This window comes from Salmo trutta, chromosome 11 (genome assembly GCF_901001165.1).
Source record: "Salmo trutta chromosome 11, fSalTru1.1, whole genome shotgun sequence".
Lineage (NCBI taxonomy): Eukaryota > Metazoa > Chordata > Actinopteri > Salmoniformes > Salmonidae > Salmo > Salmo trutta.
The window spans coordinates 18,737,158-18,756,197 of NC_042967.1; the positions used below are offsets into that span (position 1 = coordinate 18,737,158).

General features: G+C 41.4%; 1 protein-coding gene across 3 annotated transcripts; it reads right to left on the reverse strand.

The window, feature by feature from the left end:
- Window positions 1–3,150: 3,150 nt before the first annotated feature.
- LOC115202369 (CD209 antigen-like protein E) lies at window positions 3,151–19,040 on the reverse strand. Of its 3 annotated transcripts, XM_029766492.1 has the most exons (7): window positions 18,615–19,040; window positions 16,808–16,894; window positions 16,648–16,746; window positions 16,293–16,538; window positions 16,033–16,175; window positions 3,909–4,009; window positions 3,151–3,560 (listed from the first exon to the last, which is right to left on the reverse strand). In XM_029766492.1, exons 1-7 carry the CDS (start codon window positions 18,754–18,756, stop codon window positions 3,413–3,415), a joined length of 966 nt encoding a protein of 321 aa, XP_029622352.1. In that variant the 5' UTR covers window positions 18,757–19,040; the 3' UTR covers window positions 3,151–3,412. The 3 variants fall into 3 exon arrangements, with proteins under 3 accessions (XP_029622352.1, XP_029622353.1, XP_029622354.1); XM_029766493.1 differs by lacking the exons at window positions 3,151–3,560; window positions 3,909–4,009; window positions 18,615–19,040 and adding exons at window positions 13,630–14,054; window positions 14,348–14,448 and having other exon boundaries at window positions 16,808–17,782; XM_029766494.1 differs by lacking the exons at window positions 3,151–3,560; window positions 3,909–4,009; window positions 16,648–16,746; window positions 18,615–19,040 and adding exons at window positions 13,630–14,054; window positions 14,348–14,448 and having other exon boundaries at window positions 16,808–17,781.

Sequence of the window (19,040 nt, forward strand, 5' to 3'; positions counted from 1 at the left end):
GGTTCCGGGCTGCAGGCCGTCTCAGCAGGTTCCGGGCTGCAGGCCGTCTCAGCAGGTTCCGGGCTGCAGGCCGTCTCAGCCGGTTCCGGGCTGCAGGCCGTCTCAGCCGGTTCCGGGCTGCAGGCCGTCTCAGCCGGTTCCGGACTGCAGGCCGTCTCAGCAGGTTCCGGACTGTAAACTGTTGCCGGACGCACTGGACGGGGAACTGTCGCCGGACGCACTGGACGGGGAACTGTCGCCGGAAGCTCTGGACGGGGAACTGTCGCCGGAAGCTCTGGACGGGGAACTGTCGCCGGAAGCTCTGGACGGGGAACTGTCGCCGGAAGCTCTGGACGGGGAATGCGCGCTGAAGGGAGAGTGCGAGGAGCAGGAATCGGTCTCACCGGACTGGGGAGACGCACTAAAGGCCGAGTGCTCACAGCAGGCACTGGCTGTACCGGATAATGGATGCACACTGGAGGCCTGATGCGTGGGGCTAGCATAGGAGGTGCCAGACTAGTAACACGCACCTCAGGGCGAGTGCGGGGAGCAGGAACAGGACGTACTGGGCTATGGAGGCGTACCGGAGATCTGGAGCTCAGGGCTGGCACACACCGTCCTGGCTGGATGGTCACTGTAGCCCGGCACGGGTGGAGCGCTGGTACAGGGCGAACTGGGCTGTGCTGGGGAATGAGGGCTGCCGTGCGTAGAGCAGGCGCAAGGTAAACTGGGCCGAGGAGACGCACTGGAGACCAGATCAGTTGTGCCGGCGCACTTCTTCCTGGCTGCCGGCCAACTCTCGCCCTGCAATGCTGAGGAGCCGTACCGACCGCACCGAGCTGTAGCTGCGCACTGGCGACACAGTGCGTATCGCCGAATAACAAGGTGCTTGCTTGATCCGTCGCTCCCCATAATAAGCACGGGGAGTTGGCTCAGGTCTCCAACCTGACTCTGCCCAACTCCTCGTGTGCCCCCCAAAAACATTTTTGGGGGTGCCTCTCGCGCTTGCCTTTAGTTGCCCTTAGAGCCTCCACTTGTTGCCGCTCTGCTCTTGCTGCCTCCACTTCTTCCCATGGACGGCGATTCCATCCCTTCTGGATCTCTTCCCATGTCCAGGATTCCTTGCCGTCCAATATCCGCTCCCATGTCCATTCCTCCTGCTGCTCCTTCTTCCGCTGCTTGGTCCTTTGGTGGTGGGTGGTTCTGTCATAATCGTTGTAATGGACAGACCAAGATGCAGCGGGTAAAGTGCTTGTCTTCTTAATTTATTTAAAGAAAACACTTAAACAAAATAAACAAATGACGAAAAACAGTTCCATAAGGCTCCCAGGCTATACAGAAATAACCACCCGCAAAACACAAGTGAAACAAACATCAACTAAATATGGCCTCCAATTAGAGACAACGACAACCAGCTGCCTCTAATTGGAGGTCCTACCAAAAACCCAACATAGAAATAGAAAACTAGGCTTAAACATAGAAATAGAAAACATAGAATATACACCAAAACACACAAAACAAACACCCCCTGCCACGCCCTGAGCATACAACAATGACAAATAACCCCTTTTACTGGTCAGGACATGACATACAAGGTATTTATGACCATCATAAAACCAGTGGTGGGAGAGAGAGTGAGAGAGGGGGGCTGTGATATACACACCAAAGGGCACATTGTGACGCCTTTGACATCTTTAACAATGCCTGGGTCTTTCTTTCTATGTAGGTCTAAATATACATTAAGTCTCCGCTTCTAGAATTAATGTGGTGGTCTTCCAACATGGCCACCAGGAGGCATTGAACATCAACTGCAAGCCCTCTATTCGTTAAGTCTCTGCTTCTAGTGATATCTCTGTCTCTGAGTCATCTGTGTGTCTCTGTCTGTGTGACTGCTGTAGGTGTTAACTGTAGGGATGTATCAACAAAATGACACGGGTATGCCAATACAAAATACAGCAAGTTGCATACTTGTGTGCATTTGTGCTTCTGTGTGCATTTGTGCATGTGAGAAATTGTTACAGTGGTTATTGTTAAACCATTTTCAGCAGCACAATATAAATCATTCCATGTCTCTACACGGTCACCTTGTCCAGAGTATATCTCAACACAGTCCTCCCATCCAGGGAATGGGACTTGCTATTTGTGATGATGGACAGGACACTACCATACCAGGAAGATATAGATCATAGAGGAGAAGTGGAGAACAAAGGCTAGCTGTTAACATATATTAAATATCATATGTAACAGCCACAAGATAATTCAGGGAGTTTCCAGAAAACCCTATTCCTTTCTCCTTTCTGCTGATTTGGACTCTCTGTTTACTCCCACATATATGTCACATCCTGACCATAGAAAGCTGTTATTTTCTAAGGTAGAGTAGGTCAGGGTGTGACTGGGGGGTTGTTCTAGTTTATATTTTCTATGCGGGGTTCTAGGTTTATTTTCTATGTTGGTGATTTGTATGATTCCCAATTAGAGGCAGCTGGTTATTGTTGTCTCTAATTGGGGATCATACTTAAGTAGCATTTTTTTCCACCTGTGGGTTATGGGATATTGTTTATGTGTAGTTGCATTGTCGTCATGTTTCGTTTGTTCTTTATTGTTTTTGTATTTCGCTAAGTTTCACTTTACAATAAAGATGTGGAACGCTACTCACGCTGCGCCTTGGTCCGCTCATTATGACGAACGTGACAATCAACATGTTCAGGAGGTCCAGGACTACAAACAATAGAGTTGACACTACAAACTGGATATTGAGGGTGGGTTGGCTTAACCTGTGAGGATGACATTTTGAGTGACAGCTGTTTGAATGACTGAAAATATCCGCTTTACTCTTTTTGGACCCTTACAGGGGAACAGCAGTCAAATATGAGCATTTGATATTGTATGCAACTTGACAACAAAGACTGACGGTCAAAGATGACTTAGTAACATCCTTTGAGATCCTTTGATAACTCTACTACACTCACTGATTGGTGATACCGTCAACTCCTATACAGTGTACTGTATGTTACGGTGGTTTGGTACTGTTTGCACCATGCCTAAATTAGAATATATTCTTTAGAATGATTTGAATTGGAAATTATGTGTATGCACAAAGTCAAATGTACTAATTTAAAATTATATCTGATGACGTGTGAAACAAAATGAATAGTACACAGGAAGACACAATCAGAAAATAAGTAGGACTTTTATTAATATGATACTACAAACAAATACAACAATAGGTGCATTTGCAAGCGTGTGTGTATGAGTATGCATGTGTGCGTGCGTGTGTGTGTGAAAATCTGTGTAAGGGGGTGTTTGGGATTGAGGCAGAGTGTGTGAGTGAGAGCAAGACAGAGAAAATCTGTGTGTGTGTGTGTGAGAGCGAGAGAGAGAATGAAGGAGGAAGTTGTGTGCACTGCAGGCTACATATGTTGTCATGGTGATGTTAAACCACTTTCTCACAAATCCAGTTGAGTTTCCAGTCACATGACATGTCATTCCATGCCTTAAGTGGAATCCAATCTTTATGTATCTCAGCACAGTCCTCCTCCCCACTAGGATCTCCACTATCAGGCTGCTTGTCACACCAGTACCTACAGGGTTAAAAACAATCAGATATCATGGTTAATACCAGTACCTACAGGGTTAAAAACCATCAGATATCATGGTTAATACCAGTACCTACAGGGTTAACAACAGTCAGATATCATGGTTAATACCAGTACCTACAGGGTTAAAAACAGTCAGATATCATGGTTAATACCAGTACCTACAGGGTTAATAACTGAGATATCACAGTTAGAATATTACAATCCTAAATAATATACATATTAATATACATAATTAAAGATATCTTTGTTGACTGCTACAATCATTGACAATAACCTGTATAGAAACATTTTCATTGGAGCCTTATTGTCAGAGTAGTTAACATCTCTTACTCTGTGGTCATTGGTGTTCCATCCACCCATTTCCAGGTCTCCTCTGTCTCTCTGTCAGTCAGACCAATCCAGATTCTCTTCTTGAAGTTGAAGAGAAACTCCTATGGTTGAGAAAGATACAATATACTCTGCATTGAGTAAGCTCCAAAAGTTTTGGGACACTGACACATTTTTTGTTGTTTTGGCTCTGTACTTCAGCACTTTGGAATTGAAGTGATACATTAAAGGTTAAAGTGTGGACCATCAGCTTTCAGTTTCGGGTTTTTTCATCCATAACGAGTGTGACTCTACAAACTTGTTGGAAGAATTTGCTTTTAGTTTTTGTTGTGTTTCAGATTATTTTGTGCCCAATAGAAATGAATGGTTAATAATGTATTGTGTCAATTTGGAGTGTAACGTTACATGTAAATAAGTATGAAATATGTTTTCTAAACACTTCTACTTAAATGTGGATGCTACCATGACCATGGATAATTGCTGAATGAATTGTCAATAATGATGAGTGAGAAAGTTAAAGATGCACAAATCCCATAAAGTGAAAGCTGTCAGTCTGCCCGTTAACCTCATAGACACTGTATCATTCCACATCCAAAGTGCTGGAGCACAAAGCTCCACCAAAAAACATTTGTTAACGTCCCTATACTTTTTGAGCTCATTGTTTGACCATATCTACCCCCAACAGACCTACATCCCCCTCCCCCCACCTCCCCCTTCTCTTTCGCGCTATCTCCTCTCACCTGTTCCTCTTTGCTGTTTATGATCACCAGGTCTGCTCCTCTCTCCAGACAGTCCTGTCTGCTCTCCTCCCAGGTTTTCTTCTTATTAGAGAGGAAGTAACAACTGCAGTCAAACTTCTTCCCTCCATCAAAAAACATGTTTTTTCTGTTTGATGACACAACACAACACTAATACAATATGATACAATACAATAAACATCACATTTTATTTTCCATGATTCACTGGACTAGATCTTAATGAACAAATTGACTTTATAATAAAGATAGGTATGAAAACCAGCTCACTGACCACAAAGCAAATTCTGAAGCCTGTCTCTCTCTATAGTCAGGTTGTTGTATCTGGTCTGTAGCTGGTCTCTCTCTATAGTCAGGTTGTTGTATCTGGTCTGTAGCTGGTCTCTCTCTATAGTCAGGTTGTTGTATCTGGTCTGTAGCTGGTCTCTCTCTATAGTCAGGTTGTTGTATCTGGTCTGTAGCTGGTCTCTCTCTGTATTCAGGTTGTTGTATCTGGTCTGTAGCTGGTCTCTCTCTTCAGTCAGGTTGTTGTATCTGGTCTGTAGCTGGTCTCTCTCTAGTCAGGTTGTTGTAACTGGTCTGTAACTGGTCTCTCTCTGCAGTTGTGTTGGTCTTATAAAGGGAAAAACTGTGTGACAAGTTGTTCCTTTTATCTCAGAATCTTTGATGGCTCTGTTATCTACAAAGTATAAACACATAGTTACTAGGTAAAACACCAGGTAAATTGGCTTAGTAATCAGCACTTAATACAACTATGTGAAAAGCAATGAACTTGTACACAAACTCACAGTAGACAGACAGGCCTATGATCCCAGCCAGTAGAACACACAGCAGCCCAGAAATACTGCAGCAACTAGGAATGGTCTCTTCCCTGAGCCGCCAGGCTCTGTGGACACATTCCATATACTTTTATGTTTTGTGAATGTGTGCGTGTGTGTGTGTGTGTGTGTGTCTTTGTGAGTGTGTGTGTGTGTGTTACCTGAGTGCTGGTCTCCTGGTCCATTATTAGGAGCAGTGTCTGCTGTCTCTTCTCTCTTGCTGCAGGTCTCACCATCTCTCAGGGTGTCTGCAGTGACGTAGATATCCACAATCCTCTCCTCCATCTCACCTCTGTCAAACTTGACCTTCTTGTTCATATCTGGCTCAGCATAGATGACCTTTGACATCTTTAACAATGCCTGGGTCTTTCTTTCTATGTAGGTCTACTATACATTAAGTCTCTGCTTCCAGAATTAATGTGGTGGTCTTCCAACATGGCCACCAGGAGGCGTCGTACGTCAACTGCAAGCCCTCTATACGTTAAGTCTCTGCTTCTAGTGATATCTCTGTCTCTGAGTCATCTGTGTGTCTCTGTCTGTGTGACTGCTGTAGGTGTTAACTCTAGGGAAGTATCAACAAAATGACACGGGTAGTTGTGGTTATGCTAATACAAAAAATAGAACAAGTTTGCATACTTGTGTCCATACTTGTGCACATGTATACTTGTGAAAGATTGTTACAGTGGTTATTGTTAAACCATTTTCTGCAGCATACATATAAATCATTCCTTGTCTCTACATGGTCATCTTGTCCAGAGTATATCTCAACACAGTCCTCCTGCCCAGGGAATGAGACTTGCTGTTTGTGATGATGGACAGGACACTATCATACCAGGAGATATAGATCATAGAGGGGAAGTGGAGAACAAATGCCAGCTGTTAACATATATTAAATATCACATGTAACAGCCCCACGATAATTTAGGGAGTTTCCAGAACTCAACCTTCCTTTCACCTTTCTGCTGATTTGGACCCTCTGTTTACTCCCAAATAAACATCAACATGTTCAGGAGGTCCAGGACTACAAACATGGGTCATTATAATGTCCATACAATAGATTTTACACTACAAACTGCTCCAAGTGGATATTGAAGGTGTGTAGTCTTAACCAGTGAGGATGAGATAGCGACATAATTGGCCACAGCCCACTTCTCTCCCAATGAACCTGATTGGTTGAGTTTTTGAGTGACAGCTGGTTGAACCATTGGTCCCTCTTTTGGGACCCATATAGGGGAACAACTGCCAAATATGAGCATTTGATATTGTTCTTATATGTAACTTGACAACAAAGACTGACTGTCAAAGATTATTATTAAGTAACATGCTTTGATACCCTTTGATATCTTTGGTACACTCATCGATTGGTGATACAGTCAACTCCTATACAGTGTATGTAATGGTGGTTTGGTACAGTCTAGAATGTTTGCACCAGGCCTAAATTGGAGCATGTAAATATCTGTAGCAAGTGAGAAGAATGTATTTGAAATGGATATGATGAAATGCACTGCATGCAGAGTGTGAACAAAGTCAAATGTACTAACTTCATGTTGACTCTGGTACACGGGAAGTTACAATGTCAGGAAATAAGTAAGACTTTTATAAATATGCTATATAAAGAAATACAAAATGTGCATTGGTTTGAGACACAAAGAGAGAATGAACGAAGGAGGAAGATGTGTGGACTGTAACTGAATTCTGCTGTATGTGTTACACTATGTTGTCAAGGTGATGCTAAAACACTTTCTCACAAATCCAGTTGAGTTTGCTGACACATGACAAGTCATTCCATGCCTTCAGAGGACACTGATCATTACGTATCTCAACACAGTCCTCGTTCCTAGTATGACCTGCATTATCAGGCTGTGGGTTATACCAGTAACTACAGGGTTAAAAACAGTCAGATATCATGGTTAATACCAGTACCTACAGGGTTAACTACACTCAGATATCATGGTTAATACCAGTACCTACAGGGTTAAAAACAGTCAGATATCATGGTTAATACCAGTACCTACAGGGTTAGCAACAGTCAGATATCATGGTTAATACCAGTACCTACAGGGTTAAAAACAGTCAGATATCATGGTTAATACCAGTACCTACAGGGTTAAAAACAGTCAGATCTCATGGTTAATACCAGTACCTACAGGGTTAAAAACAGTCAGATATCATGGTTAATACTAGTACCTACAGGGTTAAAAACAGTCAGATATCATGGTTAATACCAGTACCTACAGGGTTAAAAACAGTCCGATATCATGGTTAATACCAGTACCTACAGGGTTAAAAACAGTCAGATATCATGGTTAACACCAGTACCTACAGGGTTAACAACAGTTAGATATCATGGTTAATACCAGTACCTACAGGGTTAACAACAGTCAGATATCATGGTTAATACCAGTACCTACAGGGTTAACAACAGTCAGATATCATGGTTAACACCAGTACCTACAGGGTTAACAACAGTTAGATATCATGGTTAATACCAGTACCTACAGGGTTAAAAACAGTCAGATATCATGGTTAATACCAGTACCTACAGGGTTAAAAACAGTCAGATATCATGGTTAATACCAGTACCTACAGGGTTAAAAACAATCAGATATCATGGTTACTACCAGTACCTACAGGGTTAAAAACAGTCAGATATCATGGTTAATACCAGTACCTACAGGGTTAACAACAGTTAGATATCATGGTTAACACCAGTACCTACAGGGTTAACAACAGTTAGATATCATGGTTAATACCAGTACCTACAGGGTTAAAAACAGTCAGATACCATGGTTACTACCAGTACCTACAGGGTTAAAAACAGTCAGATATCATGGTTAACACCAGTACCTACAGGGTTAACAACAGTTAGATATCATGGTTAACACCAGTACCTACAGGGTTAAAAACAGTTAGATATCATGGTTAATACCAGTACCTACAGGGTTAAAAACAGTCAGATATCATGGTTAACACCAGTACCTACAGGGTTAACAACAGTTAGATATCATGGTTAACACCAGTACCTACAGGGTTAAAAACAGTTAGATATCATGGTTAATACCAGTACCTACAGGGTTAAAAACAGTCAGATATCATGGTTAACACCAGTACCTACAGGGTTAAAAACAGTTAGATATCATGGTTAATACCAGTACCTACAGGGTTAACAACAGTCAGATATCATGGTTAATACCAGTACCTACAGGGTTAACAACAGTCAGATATCATGGTTAACACCAGTACCTACAGGGTTAAAAACAGTCAGATATCATGGCTAATACCAGTACCTACAGGGTTAACAACAGTCAGATATCATGGTTAACACCAGTACCTACAGGGTTAACAACAGTCAGATATCATGGTTAATACCAGTACCTACAGGGTTAACAACAGTTAGATATCATGGTTAATACCAGTACCTACAGGGTTAACAACAGTTAGATATCATGGTTAATACCAGTACCTACAGGGTTAACAACAGTCAGATATCATGGTTAACACCAGTACCTACAGGGTTAACAACAGTTAGATATCATGGTTAACACCAGTACCTACAGGGTTAAAAACAGTTAGATATCATGGTTAACATGTTGTTACTTTATTTTATAGCCCTGTTCTAAAATGTACTAAATATAAAAATCAATCTACGCACAAAACCCCATAATGACAAAGCGAAAACAGGTTTTTAGAAATGTTTGTAAATGTATTGAAAATAAAAAACAGAAATACTTTATTTACATAAGTATTCAGACCCTTTGCTATGAGACCCGAAATTGAGCTCAGGGGCATCCTGTCTCTATTGATCATCCTTAAGATGTTTTTTTTAACTTGATTGGAGTCCACCTGTGGTAAACTCAATTGATTGGACATGATTTGGAAAGGCAAACACCTGTCTATATAAGGTCCAATAGTTGACAGTGCATGTCAGAGCAAAAACCAAGCCATGAGGTCAAAGGAACTGTCCGTCGAGCTCCGAGACAGGATTGTGTCGAGGCACGGATCTGGGGAAGGCTACCAACAACTTCTGCAGCATTGAAGGTCCCCAAGAGCACTGTGGCCTCCATCATTCTTGACACTTCCTAGAGCTGGCCGCCCGGCCAAACTGAGCAATAGGTGGAGAAGGGCCTTGGTCAGAGAGGTGACCAAGAACCCAATGGTCACTCTGACAGAGCTCCAGAGTTCCTCTGTGTTGATGGGAGTACCTTCCAGAAGGAGAACCATCTCTGCAGCACTCCACCAATTAGTGCTTTATGGTAGAGTGGCCAGACGGAAGCCACTCCTCAGTAAAAGGCACATGACAGCCCGATTGGAGTTTGCCAAAAGGCACCTAAACGACTCTCAGACAATGAGAAACAAGATTCTCTGGTCTGATGAAAACAAGATTGTACTCTTTGGCCTGAATGCCAAGCGTCATGTCTGGAGGAAACCTGGCACCATCCCTACGGTGAAGCATGGTGTTGGCAGCATCATGCTGTAGGGATATTTTTCAGCGGCATGGACTGGAAGACTAGTCAGGATCGAGGCAAAGACGAACGGAGCAAAGTACAGAGAGGTCCTTGATGAAAACTTCAGACTGGGGTGAAGGTTCAACATCCAACAGGACAAAGACCCTAGGCACACAGCCAAGACAATGCAGGAGTGGCTTCGGGACAAGTCTCTGAATGTCCTTGAGTGGCCAACCAGAGCCCCGACTTGAACCCGATTGAACATTTCCTAATAGAACTGAAAATAGCTCTGCAGCGACGCTGCCCATCCAACCTGACAGAGCTTGAGAGGATCTGCAGAGAAGAATGGGAGAAACTCCCCAAATCAGGTGTGCCAAGCTTGTAGCGTCATAACCATGAAGATTCAAGAATGTAATCACTGCCAAAGGTGCTTCAGCAAAGTACTGAGTAAAGGGTCTTAATACTTATGTAAATGTGATATATTTCAGTATTGTGTGTTGATTGATGAGGAAAAAACTATTTAACCAATTTTAGAATTAGGCTGTAACATAAGAAAAATGTTGGAAAAAGTTAAGGGGTCTGCACTGTATTTCACTCAATAGCCATTGTCAATGTTAAGGTTTATAGTTCACTATGTAGGCTGTACACGAATATCCAGTCCTAAACATACAGCAGCCGGCCTGTAGAGTCTTGGTCTTCCATCTGTAGAAGAGCACACACCCACACCCACACCCGCACACACACGCACGCACACACACTTACATCACTAATGCTGACAGCTGAACCAAGTGTAAATCAAAACTAGATGTTAAACTGATGTCTGTGCCCAGTGGGATGATTTTACCAACTGAGACACAGAAGAAAATCTATCAAAACTTCAGTAGTGTTTTTTTTATTATATGGTGTTAGTGTTTGTCTAGTTATGTGTGTGTGTGTCACAGGAGGTTGGTGGCACCTTCATTGGGGAGGACGGCCTCATGTTAATGACTGGAGCGGAATAGGTGGACAACAGCAGAATGAAGGGTTGGATCATAAATAAACTTCCAAAAACATTAAAAAGAAGAAGGATGTCAGGGAACAGAATGAACAAGGGATGGAGAGGACGTTATACACAACAGTCTGGTCTACAAGGTTGTGTCCCAAAAGGGATCCTATTTGTCTATGTAGTGCACTATTTAGAGAATAAGGCGCCATAAAGGACACATATCAAGTCTCCTTCTTATTGGTGGATAGAGCCTGGAAACATCCAGTCACCTGCGGTCCACAGACAGAGAACAGAGAGGGAGAGGGTGGAGACCCCATTAGACAACATGCATGAGTGTGTAGCAGACAGGTCCTCTGGTGCTTGGTGTTGCCATTGGTTACCTACACGTTGTCCCTTGTACAGTGAAGGTTGTGAGTCATTCTCACCTTTCATTAGCATTGTTTTTGTGTGTGTGTGTGTGAGTGTGCCATCTCAGTATGCAATTCAATCAGGAAGCTGGTAGACTCTGTTAAAGACAATTGTTCCTTTTTTTATTCAAAAGTGACTTTGTTATTCATATAATAAGCATTGGTTAATAATTGGTCCCACTTTTATTTACTAAGCATAAGTCTATGGCAAATCACATGACATGTTTCTAATAAAACTAATGAAGAATCATTTTACAGAGTACAGTATGTCTACGTATTCTCCTCTAAAACTAAAAATAACAATTATTTGTTTTATTTTTTCTCTTTTCCTCACGCTCTTAATTTTCTTCCCTACTCCATGTCTCTCTCTGACACGAAGGCTCTATCTCAATTAATTTTTACTAGAGTCCTCTCCGCCTATCTCCTCTCCTCCTTTCAACCCTAATAGAGAAGGTCCAAGGTCCATCCCCTTGGATTCTATTCTCCAATATGTTTTGAGACAGTGTGTCATACCACTATTTCACCTCTGTTGAGTTCATCTCTCACTTTAACCACTAGGTGGAATCATCCCTTCTTCAGGCTAGGGGCTTTTTTTCTGAATTTCTGCCTGACTGACGTGCCCAAAGTAAACTGCCTGTTACTCAGGCCCAGAAGACAGGATATACATATAATTAGTACCATTGGATGGAAAACACTTTGAAGTTTGAAGAAATGTTAACATCATGTATGAGACTATAACACAATAGATATGGTAGGAGAAAATCCAAAGAAAAACCAACCAGAATTTCTTTTTTTTGAGAGCTCATGCTCTTACAATGGAAGGTATAGGGTCATATACAAATCCAGCTCATAGATTGCAATTGCTATGGCTTCCTCTAGATAAACAGTCTTTGTTCAAGGTTTCTGGATTTTTATTCCCAAACGAGGAAGAATTTTGAGTTTTAGTACTGGCAGTCTGAGTTGAAAATCAGTCTGGTGTGCGACGAAGAGGACGCGCACCTGCTAATTTTGCTTTTCTATTGAACATAGTTCTTTCCGTATAAAATACTGTAGTTTAATTACATTTTAGGGTACCTGAGGTTTCAAAAGAAACTTATTTTTACTTGTTTAGCGGTAGATTTTTGGATTCCTTTCGCAAACCTTTGGATTGCAAATCAGAGGAAGATTTTCAAAAAGTAAGTTAATATTTAATCGCTATTTGTGATTTTACGAAGCCTGCGCTGGTTGAAAAATATTTTGATGTGGGGCGCCGTCCTCAAACAATTGCATGGCATGCTTTCGCTGTAAAGCCTATTGTAAATCAGACAATGCAGTTAGATTAACAACAATTTAAGCTTTTAACCGATATAAGGTACTTGTATGTACCTAAATGTTTAATATATTTATTTGAATTGCGCGCCCTCCAATTTCCCCCGGAAGATGTCGACAGGTGTCCAGCTAGCGGGATGCTTAGCCTTAAGTGTTAACCATTCAGGACCTTTTCCAACTATTAAAATAATAACTATATGTGAGAGAGAGAGAGAGTAAATCTGACAGTAAATCTCAGAAAGACCAAAATAATGGTGTTCCAAAAAAGGTCCAGTTGCCAGAACCATAAATACAAATTCCATCTTGACACCGTTGCCCTTGAGCACACAAAAAGCTATACATACCTTGGCCTAAACATCAGCGCCACAGTTAACTTCCACAAAGCTGTGAATGTTCTGAGAGACAAGGAAAGAAGGGCCTTCTATGCCATCAAAATGAACATAAAATTCGACATACCAATTAAGATCTGGCAAAAAGACTTATATCAGTTATAGAACCCATTGCCCTTCATGGTTTTGAGGTCTGGGGTCCGCTCACCAACCAAGAATTCACAAAATGGGACAAACACAAAATTGAGACTCTGCATGCAGAGTTCTGCAAAAATATCCTCCTTGTACAGTGTAAAACACCAAATAATGCATGCAGAGCAGAATTAAGCTGATACACGCTAATGATCAAAATGTAAAAAATATCCATTAAAATCTACAACCACCTAAAAGGAAGCAATTCCCAAACCTTCCATAACAAAGCAATCACCTACAGAGAGATGAACCTGGAGAAGAGTCCCCTAAGCAAGCTGGTCCTGGGGCTCTGTTCACAAACAGACCCCACAGAGCTCCAGGACAGCAACACAATTAGACCAACCAAATCATGAGAAAACAAAAAGATGCCACAAGACAAGGGCAACTAGTGAAGAACAAGCACCATTGTAAATACAACCCATATTTATGTTTTTATTTTCCCTTTTGTACTTTAACCATTTCCACATTGTTACAACACTGTATATATACAAAGTATGTCATTTGAAATGTCTTTATTCTTTTGGAACTTCTGTGAGTGTAACGTATACTGTTCATTTTTATTGTTTATTTCACTTCTGTAAATTATCTACTTCACTTGCTTTGGCAATGTTAACATGTTTCCCACGCCAATAAAGCCCTTGAATTGAATTGAACTGAGAGAGAGAGAGACACAGAGAGAGACACAAAGACAAACAGAGACAAACAGAGACACACAGGGACACAGAGAGAGAGACAAAGAGAGAGAATGTTTGTTACTGTGCGTTATTGTTATACCACTTTCTCACATATCCAGTCATGATATTTGAGACAATTGTCATCATTCCATGTCTGTACAGGGTCATCTTGTCCATAGTATATCTCAGCACAGTCCTCTTGCCCATTATCATCAGGCTGTCCTCCCCTCCAGTACCTAAACAACACAGAGAACCAGACAGTCAGACAGTCAAACATCCTCCTCAATTATACACATAGTTCTACGTTTTAAAGACACACTGTAAGATGATCATACCATTATCAAGAATGGGCAATCAACACATTTCGATTACCTTTACATATGTAAATATTACCTCATTTCTATAATCTATAGTTCTCATGAATGACATTCATGATTGGAAATATACCTTTTTATGAACATGATTGGAAGCAATATATCTTTGTTGTTTTTTATCTCCATATCACAAGGTAAATGGTCAAATCTCTCACTTTGTGGTCAGTGATGTGTCGTCCACCCACTTCCAGGTCCCCTCAGTAACAGAGTCAGTCAGACCAATCCAGGCTCTCAGGTGGAGGTTGAAGAGAAATGTCTGTTGTTGAGAAAGATAAAAAACTGTAACTTTTAATATATTTATAAAATACCGCACACATGTTATCCTGTTAGGGCTAGGGGGCAGTATTTACATGGCCGGATAAAAAACGTACCCGATTTAATCTGGTTATTACTACTGCCCAGAAACTAGAATATGCATATAATTATTGGCTTTGGATAGAAAGCACCCTAAAGTTTCTAAAACTGTTTGAATGGTGTCTGTGAGTATAACAGAACTCATATGGCAGGCAAAAACCTGAGAAGATTCTGTACAGGAAGTGCCCTCTCTGACCATTCCTTGGGCTTCTTGGCTCTGTTTATTGAAAACTTAGGATCTTTGCTGTAGCGTGACACTTCCTACGGCTCCCATAGGCTCTCAGAACCCGGGAAAAAGCTGAATGATGTAATTCCAGCCCCTGGCTGAAAAACTTTAGCGCCTTTGGTAAGTGGTCTATCAGAGGACCATCAGACTGAGGCGCGTGCACGGGGCGACACCATGTTTTTATTTTCTCTCTCTTTGAACGTAAACACACTTTCCCGGTCGGAATATTATCGCTTTTTTACGAGAAAAATGGCACAAAAATTGATTTTAAACAGCGGTTGACATGCTTCGAAGTACGGCAATGGAATATTTAGAATTTGTTTGTCACGAAATGCGTCGGGCGCGTCACCCTTCTTTACCCTTTCGGATAGTGTCTTGAACGCACGAACAAAACGCCGCTATTTGGATATAACTATGGATTATTTTGAACCAAACCAACATTTGTTATTGAGGTAGAAGTCCTGGGAGTGCATTCTGACGAAGAACAGCAAAGGTAATAACATTTTTCTTATTGTAAATCTGACTTCGGTGAGGGCTAAACTTGCTGGGTGTCTAAATAGCTAGCCCTGTGATACCGGGCTATCTACTTAGAATATTGCAAAATGTGCTTTCACCGAAAAGCTATTTTAAAATCGGACATAGCGAGTGCATAGAGGAGTTCTGTATCTATAATTCTTAAAATATTTGTTATGTTTTTTGTGAACGTTTATCGTGAGTAATTTAGTAAATTCACCGGAAGTTTGCGGGGGGTATGCTAGTTCTGAACGTCACATGCTAATGTAAAAAGCTGGTTTTTGATATAAATATGAACTTGATTGAACAAAGCATGCATGTATTGTATAACATAATGTCCTAAGATTGTCATCTGATGAAGATCATCAAAGGTTAGTGCTGCATTTAGCTGTGATTTGGGTGTATGTGACATTCTATGCTAGCTTGAAAAATGGGTGTCTGATTATTTCTGTCTGGGTACTCTGCTGACATAATCTAATGTTTTGCTTTCGTTGTAAAGCCTTTTTGAAATCGGACAGTCTGGTTAGATTAACGAGAGTCTTGTCTTTAAAATGGTGTAAAATAGTCATATGTTTGAGAAATTGAAGTAATAGCATTTCTAAGGTACTTGAATAATGCGCCACGGGATTCCACTGGCTGTTACGAAGGTGGGACGAAATCGTCCCACTGGCCCTAGAGAAGTTATTGTACTGATGAAAAGTATTCTCTCTCTCTCTCTCTCTCTCTCTCGCTCTCTCTCACACACACCTGTTCCTCTTTGCTGTTAATGATCACCAGGTCTGCTCCTCTGTCCAGACAGTCCTGTCTGCTCTCCTTCCAGGTTTTCTTCTCAGAGGAGAGGAAGTACAAACTGGAGTCAAAGTATCTCCATCCCTCCTGACAATGCTGCTCTGTTGAAGAGTAAAGTTGAACACATTGAGAAACTTAGCCAGTATCTTTATACTCATAAACCCATTGATACATAATTATTTTTGATTTTACTTCTAATTTATCCGTTTATATCTCACCTATCAAATAAAGCTTAGCCTGAATATGGCCTTTCTCTTTAGTCAGGTTGTTGTATCTGGTCTGTAGCTGGTCTCTCTCTTCAGTCAGGTTGTTGTATCTGGTCTGTAGCTGGTCTCTCTCTTCAGTCAGGTTGTTGTATCTGGTCTGTAGCTGGCCTCTCTCTGCAGTTGTGTTGGTCTTATAAAGGGAACAACTCTGTGACAAGTTGTTCCTTTTATCCTCAGAATCTTTGATGGCTCTGTTATCTACAAAGTATAAACATATAGTTCCCAGCTAAAACACCAGTTAAATAGGCTTAGTAACCTACACTTCTTACAACTAGGTGATAAGCAATGAACTTGGACACAAACTCACAGTAGACAGACAGGCCTATGATCCCAGCCAGTAGAACACACAGCAGCCCCAGACACACTGCAGCAACTAGGAAGGGTCTCTTCCCTGAGCTATCAGGCTCTGTGGACACATACAATGTACTGTTATGTTTTGTGTGTGTGTCTGTGTGTGTGTGTTTTACCTGAGTGCTGGTCTCCTGGTCCATTATTAGGAGCAGTGTCTGCTGTCTCTTCTCTCTTGCTGCTGGTCTCACCGTCTCTCAGGGTGTCTGCACTGACATAGATATCCACAATCCTCTCCTTCATCTCACCTCTGTCAAACTTCACCTTCTTGTTCATATCTTTCTCAGCATAGATTACCTTTTACATATTTAACAATGCCTGGGTCTTTCTTTCTATGTGGGTCTACTATACATTAAGTCTCTGCTTCTAGAATTAATGTGGTGGTCTTCCAACATGGCTGCCAGGAGGCGTCGTTCGTCAACTACAGTACAAGCCCTCTGTACTTTTTCTGCTTATAGGGATGTCTCTGTTTCTGAGTCATCTGTGTGTCTCTGTCTTTGTCACTGCTGTAGGTGTTAACTCTAGGGAAGTATTAACAAAATTACACGGGAAGTTGTGGCTATGCTAATACAAAAATGTTTACAAGTTTGAAAACGTGTGTGCGTAGTTGTGTGCATAGTTTTGTGAGTGTGAGAGATTGTTACAGGGGTTATTGTTAAAGCATTTTCTGCAGCACAATATAAATCATTCCATGTCTCTACATGGTCATCTTGTCCAGAGTATATCTCAATACAGTCCTCCTGCTCAGGGAACAGGACTTGCTATTTGTGATGATGGACAGAACACTATCATACCAGGAAGATATAGATCATAGAGGGGAAATGAAGAACAAAAGCTAGCTTTTGACATATATTAAAGATAATATGGAACAGTCAAATATGAGCATTTGATATTGTCCTTATATAAGTAACTTGACAACAAAGACTGACTGTCAAAAATTATTAGAACACACAGCAGCCCCAGACACACTGCAGCAACTCCAGAGGGTCTCTTCCACCACTGAACATTTACTGAATAACACATTATTAAAGTAAGATCTTTGGTAATGTGTGTCACGTCCTGACCATAGAAAGATGTTATTTTCTATGGTAGAGTAGGTCAGGGCGTGACAGTTTTATCTCCTTCTATGTTTTCTATTTCTATGTTGTCAGGTTCTAGTTTTGTATTTCTATGTTGGGGTTTTGTTTGGGATGATCTCCAATTGGAGGCAGCTGGTCCTCGTTGTCTCTAATTGGAGATCATACTTAAGTAAGGGTTTTTTCCACCTGGGTTTGTGGGAGTGTCACGTCCTGACCAGCAGAGGGAGTAATTGTATTAGTTTTGTTCAGGGCGTGGCAGAGGGTTTGTGTTGTGTATGTATTTCTATGTTCTGTCTAGTTTAGTTTTTCTATGTTTAGGATTGGGTGTTGGACTCTCAATTGGAGGCAGGTGTTTCTGGTTGCCTCTGATTGAGAGTCCTATATAGAGGTGTGTGTTTGGTTTGGTTATTTTGTGGGTAGTTGATTTTGCACTGCTGTATGTAAGTACCTAGCCTGTAAAACTGTCGGTCTGTCGTTCTCGTTTGTTTATTGTTTTTTCGTGTTCATGTGTATTGAATAAATTATCATGATGAGCACGCAACCCGCTGCGCCTTGCTCTTCTCTCCAGTACGACAACCGTTACAGGGAGATTGTTTTTGAGTACGTGTATGTTTACTCTGCGTCCCGGTTTGTTTTTGTTATTCAGTTTATATGTGTTGCATAGTTTCACAGTGTAAATAAAATGTGGAACGACACACACGCTGCACTTTGGTCCGCTTCTCCTTATGACAGTGTATTACTGTATCATCCAGGATTGAGACAAAGAAAGGTATAGAAATACTGAATAATCTCACCTGTTTAATATATTGTGTGTAATTTGTGTGTGTGTGTGTGTGTGCAATCTTACCTGAAGCAACAACTCCATCTCTTGGACTGGGCTTGAAGGCTCTTATGTTGGAATATAATTGGCCATCCATGTCTGTGTTCTTCATTGCATCAGGCTCATCGTCTTCAAATCCATCTTGGATTTCATAGACTCCCTTTGACATCTTAACACACTTGTGGTCAAATACAGTAACTTCTACTTCTAACCTTAACTCTAATATACATCTATAGCTGTGTCGTCTCCCTGCACTGTCCTGGGTCTGTGTGACTTTAGGTAGTGAAACTCTATCAGTCAACCACAGTGAACGGGAAATTGTGAAATTAACACACTGGCCACCATGTGACTTCCACCAGCCTTAGTTTGATAATATACTACATTATGTGACTATATCATGATGTATGTGTGAATTCACAGGGTCCCAATTTTTCATGTTCTAAAATAAATTGG

Coding starts and splice junctions, on each gene's coding strand:
- LOC115202369 (XM_029766492.1), bottom strand. CDS start 18,756: ATGTCAAAGGGAGTCTATGAAATCCAAGATGGATTTGAAGACGATGAG. Junction 4,010..16,032: donor TTAACAGCAAAGAGGAACAG/GTGTGTGTGAGA, acceptor TCTCAACCATAG/GAGTTTCTCTTCAACTTCAA. Junction 3,561..3,908: donor GGAACACCAATGACCACAGA/GTAAGAGATGTT, acceptor TTAACCCTGTAG/GTACTGGTGTGACAAGCAGC.